We start from the raw sequence: 4,514 nt of genomic DNA, 5'->3' as shown, positions 1-4,514 counted from the left end.
CAATTTTAATAAATAATTATTTTCAATAGTATAACTAATTTGTTAAATTATTATATATACATTTCATATCTAATACAAAATAAATGGCTTGTAATGAATTAAAGACTTTAATCATTCTAACCAATATAAGTTAGCACTTTAATCTTACATACATACAAAAATTTAGTTTTCATAAAAAAATGGCATTAATCTAGCTAACCAATCACTTTGTAGTGGTAGTAGATCCTCTTTGACATTGAATTGCTTTTTGTCAAACCACTGCAAAATTGAAAAGTTAATATAGATTAGATAATTAAATACAATATCTAGTTTTTCTTAAGCAAAAAAGAGTTTAAAATATAACATACTTTCTTCTTGATAACTTCTGCTGGATTCGGTGCATTTACAAGATCATAAATGTATCTTAGTACATAATAACCACATTCATGACTTTCAGGTTGTTTTGGACCGCGGTTTTCTTACTAGAACCGCAGAGAAAGCTCTCTTTTCTTCGCGGTTGGCTTACTACAACCGCAGAGAAAAAGACTTTCTCAATAAAAAAAAAAACTTTAATTTCGGTTGATAACCGAGCATTTTTAATAAAAAAAAATTAATTTTCAATTTTAATAAATAATTATTTTCAATAGTATAACTAATTTGTTAAATTATTATATATACATTTCATATCTAATACAAAATAAATGGCTTGTAATGAATTAAAGACTTTAATCATTCTAACCAATATAAGTTAGCACTTTAATCTTACATACATACAAAAATTTAGTTTTCATAAAAAAATGGCATTAATCTAGCTAACCAATCACTTTGTAGTGGTAGTAGATCCTCTTTGACATTGAATTGCTTTTTGTCAAACCACTGCAAAATTGAAAAGTTAATATAGATTAGATAATTAAATACAATATCTAGTTTTTCTTAAGCAAAAAAGAGTTTAAAATATAACATACTTTCTTCTTGATAACTTCTGCTGGATTCGGTGCATTTACAAGATCATAAATGTATCTTAGTACATAATAACCACATTCATGACTTTCAGGTTGTTTTGGACCGCGGTTTTCTTACTAGAACCGCAGAGAAAGCTCTCTTTTCTTCGCGGTTGGCTTACTACAACCGCAGAGAAAAGGGCTTTCTCAATAAAAAAAAAACTTTAATTTCGGTTGATAACCGAGCATTTTTAATAAAAAAAAATTAATTTTCAATTTTAATAAATAATTATTTTCAATAGTATAACTAATTTGTTAAATTATTATATATACATTTCATATCTAATACAAAATAAATGGCTTGTAATGAATTAAAGACTTTAATCATTCTAACCAATATAAGTTAGCACTTTAATCTTACATACATACAAAAATTTAGTTTTCATAAAAAAATGGCATTAATCTAGCTAACCAATCACTTTGTAGTGGTAGTAGATCCTCTTTGACATTGAATTGCTTTTTGTCAAACCACTGCAAAATTGAAAAGTTAATATAGATTAGATAATTAAATACAATATCTAGTTTTTCTTAAGCAAAAAAGAGTTTAAAATATAACATACTTTCTTCTTGATAACTTCTGCTGGATTCGGTGCATTTACAAGATCATAAATGTATCTTAGTACATAATAACCACATTCATGACTTTCAGGTTGTTTTGGACAAGAACCTCTCACCAATTTTGTAAATGTGCCGATGTATTCATTTTCCAAACATTGTGCGTATGCTCTACAAAAATTAAAATTAATTAAATACATATTATGCTCTCAACTTTTAAAAATTAATAATGCATACATTACAAATGAAGAACTTACTTTTCCATAACCTCCGTAATTATTGGTGGAGATTTATGATTTTTTAAAGGGTCCAAAATTATGGTCATCCCCCGCATCATCACGAGCACCAACATCCAATGTCGACTAAAATAATAATAAAATATGATTATTATAAAATTAAAATTCAACCATAGTAGTGATAATGTTTAAGTAGTTCGTTCTTACTCAACAATCCAAGGAATGAAATATATTTGGCCTCGTCTATCCATAGTCATCATCCATTTGGCTATAAGATCCACCGTATAGTTTTTACTTTCATCATTGCCAATAGAAAGATGTTCGGTGTCAAAAAATTTATATAATTGTCGTGAATTTGGGTGCATGCTTTCCCAAATGCATCTGTAGAGAATCAATCATTCATATTACATTTTCAATTAATAAATTAATATCGTCAAAAAAAAATTGGGCAGAGTTTCCTCTGTTTCTATAGCATATCCAAAATTATTAGAACCTATAAATTCAATTCAGACAAAACATACAACAAACAACATGCATGTTCTCAACCATAAGCCACCGCAGCACACAAAATTCGCAGAACCTACTTCACTAAGACACACATGTTCTCAACCTTCTGTTATCTCCACAGCACACAATTTCATCTCAGAACTTACTTCACTACGGATGAATATCTAATATATTCAAACTCCTCTAATAGTTTGTAATGACATAACGAATTGATACATACCTCATACCAAACAGCATAGCTGAGGATCCAATATTATCCATGGAGGCTGCTTGATAAGCGTCTTCCGAAGTGATGAAGATAGCCTCGCGTTCTCCTATAAACTCCGGGTCAACGGGAACTTGTACAACCCCATCTATTCCTTTATTGGAATAATACTCCTTCACTATGAATTTTAGACTCATATCAATTTTGTCCCATTGGTTATCTGTTAACCAATTTGAAGGTTCTGGTTGAGTTATTTCAGCGGGGATGACTACGTGAGATCCAACTGATAACCCATTTTTGTTTATTTTTAATCTTGTTTGGAATCATCGACCGTAATAACTCTATGTGATCACTGAAACATAAAATAAATAACAAAAAGTTTAAACAACAAAAAGAAAAACACTACTCTAATATATATGATTGAAATATATTTTCTACTTACATTATATATGATTGAATCTCGGGATTATTTTGCAACACAACTAATTGAGCTTGATCTAATTCTGCCCTAGACACGGTGGTCACTGTTCCATTCCCTCGTAGTCCTTTATCAACTCCATCTGAGTTATTTCGTGGTTTGCTGATTCCGATTGCTTCAACCCCACTCATGTATTCTGAGCAAAATTCTACTGCCTCTTCCGATATATAACATTCAACCATACTAGCTTCAGGACGATAATGATTACGCACATAACTTTTCAACACCTTCATACTTCTTTCAAATGGATACATCCATCTCGCCCAAACTGGTCCACACAACTTGGCTTCCCTTACTAGATGAACCATTAAATGAATCATAATGTCAAAGAAGGATGGCGGAAAAAACATTTCAAGGTTGCATAGATTTTCCACTATCTTATAATGCAATTCATCCAATTTTTTCATTTCTAATTCTTTTCCGCATAAATGATTGAAGAATATGCAAACATTCGTTAAACAATCTCGAACTTTTTTCGGTAATACTGACCGAATAGCAATCGGAAGTAATTGTTGCATCAACATATGACAGTCATGTGATTTCATACCCATCAGCCTCAAATCTCCCATGGATACCAAGTTTCGAATGTTGGATGAATAGCCATCAGGCACTTTCATCTCTGCAAATGATTTACATACAACTTTTTTCTCTTCTCTGGACAACGTGAAACAAGCAGGAGGTAAATATGTGCGTTTACCTTTCTGTTCAGGTGCTAAATCAGTTCATATACCCATTTCAACAAGATCTAAACGACTAGTTAAACCATCCTTAGTTTTACCGGGAATATCAAGTAATGTACCTATAATACTTTCGCACACATTTTTTTCTATATGCATGACATCCAAACAATGTCGAACAAGTAAATCTTTCCAGTAAGGGAGACGAAAAAAAATTGATTTCCTTTGGAAACATCCACTTACTTTCTTATTTTTCTGCATTTTTCCATACTTGAAATCAATTTTCTCTACTTCTTTAAGAATTTGTTGCCCCGAAAGTGGCAAAGGAGCAACACCTTGTTCTTTATCACCATCAAATGCTTTTTTTTTTGTCCCTATAATGATGATTTAGGGGCAAATATCGTCTATGACCCATATAACAAATTTTGTGCCCATTAGACAGACGAATAGCCTTTGTGTTAGTGCAACATATTGGACATCCCTGGTAACCTTTTGTGCTTAACCCTGATAGATTACCATAAGCTGGGAAATCATTAACAGTCCACAACAAAACAGCTTTTAAGTTAAAGACTTCTTTCTTAAAACCGTCATATGCCTCAACACCATTTTCATACAAATCTTTCAAATCATCAATTAATGGTGCCAAATAAACATCTATATCGTGTCCCGGTTGTTTTGGGCCTGAAATCATTAACGTGAGCATCAAAAACTTTCTTCTCATCACTAACCACGGAGGAAGATTGTACATAACAAGGAAGACAGGCCACGAACTATGCCTACTACTTAGAGATTTATGTGGATTTACACCATCGGCAGCTAGACCTAGACGAAGATGTCTTGCTTCAGTTTTAAATTCTGGATTTAAGTTATTAACTT

The 4,514-nt window shown here is 31.6% G+C and overlaps 1 protein-coding gene across 1 annotated transcript; it reads right to left on the bottom strand.

Moving 5' to 3' along the window:
• Positions 1-1,329: 1,329 nt before the first annotated feature.
• Positions 1,330-2,548, bottom strand: LOC133828887 (uncharacterized). Its single transcript, XM_062258951.1, has 5 exons — positions 2,499-2,548; positions 1,979-2,152; positions 1,793-1,897; positions 1,541-1,706; positions 1,330-1,451 (listed from the first exon to the last, which is right to left on the bottom strand). The coding sequence occupies exons 1-5, from the start codon at positions 2,537-2,539 to the stop codon at positions 1,356-1,358; spliced, it is 582 nt and encodes a 193-aa protein (XP_062114935.1). The 5' UTR covers positions 2,540-2,548; the 3' UTR covers positions 1,330-1,355.
• Between the last annotated feature and the right edge of the window lie 1,966 nt (positions 2,549-4,514).

This window comes from Humulus lupulus, chromosome 4, assembly GCF_963169125.1.
Source record: "Humulus lupulus chromosome 4, drHumLupu1.1, whole genome shotgun sequence".
Lineage (NCBI taxonomy): Eukaryota > Viridiplantae > Streptophyta > Magnoliopsida > Rosales > Cannabaceae > Humulus > Humulus lupulus.
The sequence above is the reverse complement of the archived record's forward strand: the minus strand, read 5'-3'. Positions and strand labels throughout refer to the sequence as shown.

Bases quoted from the DNA above. Each gene is read 5' to 3' on its own strand.
- LOC133828887 (XM_062258951.1), bottom strand. From the start codon at position 2,539: ATGGATAATATTGGATCCTCAGCTATGCTGTTTGGTATGAG. The intron at 1,898-1,978 runs GTAAGAACGAAC...TTATTATTTTAG, and splicing joins TTCATTCCTTGGATTGTTGA to TCGACATTGGATGTTGGTGC. The intron at 1,452-1,540 runs GTATGTTATATT...TCAATTTTGCAG, and splicing joins CAGAAGTTATCAAGAAGAAA to TGGTTTGACAAAAAGCAATT.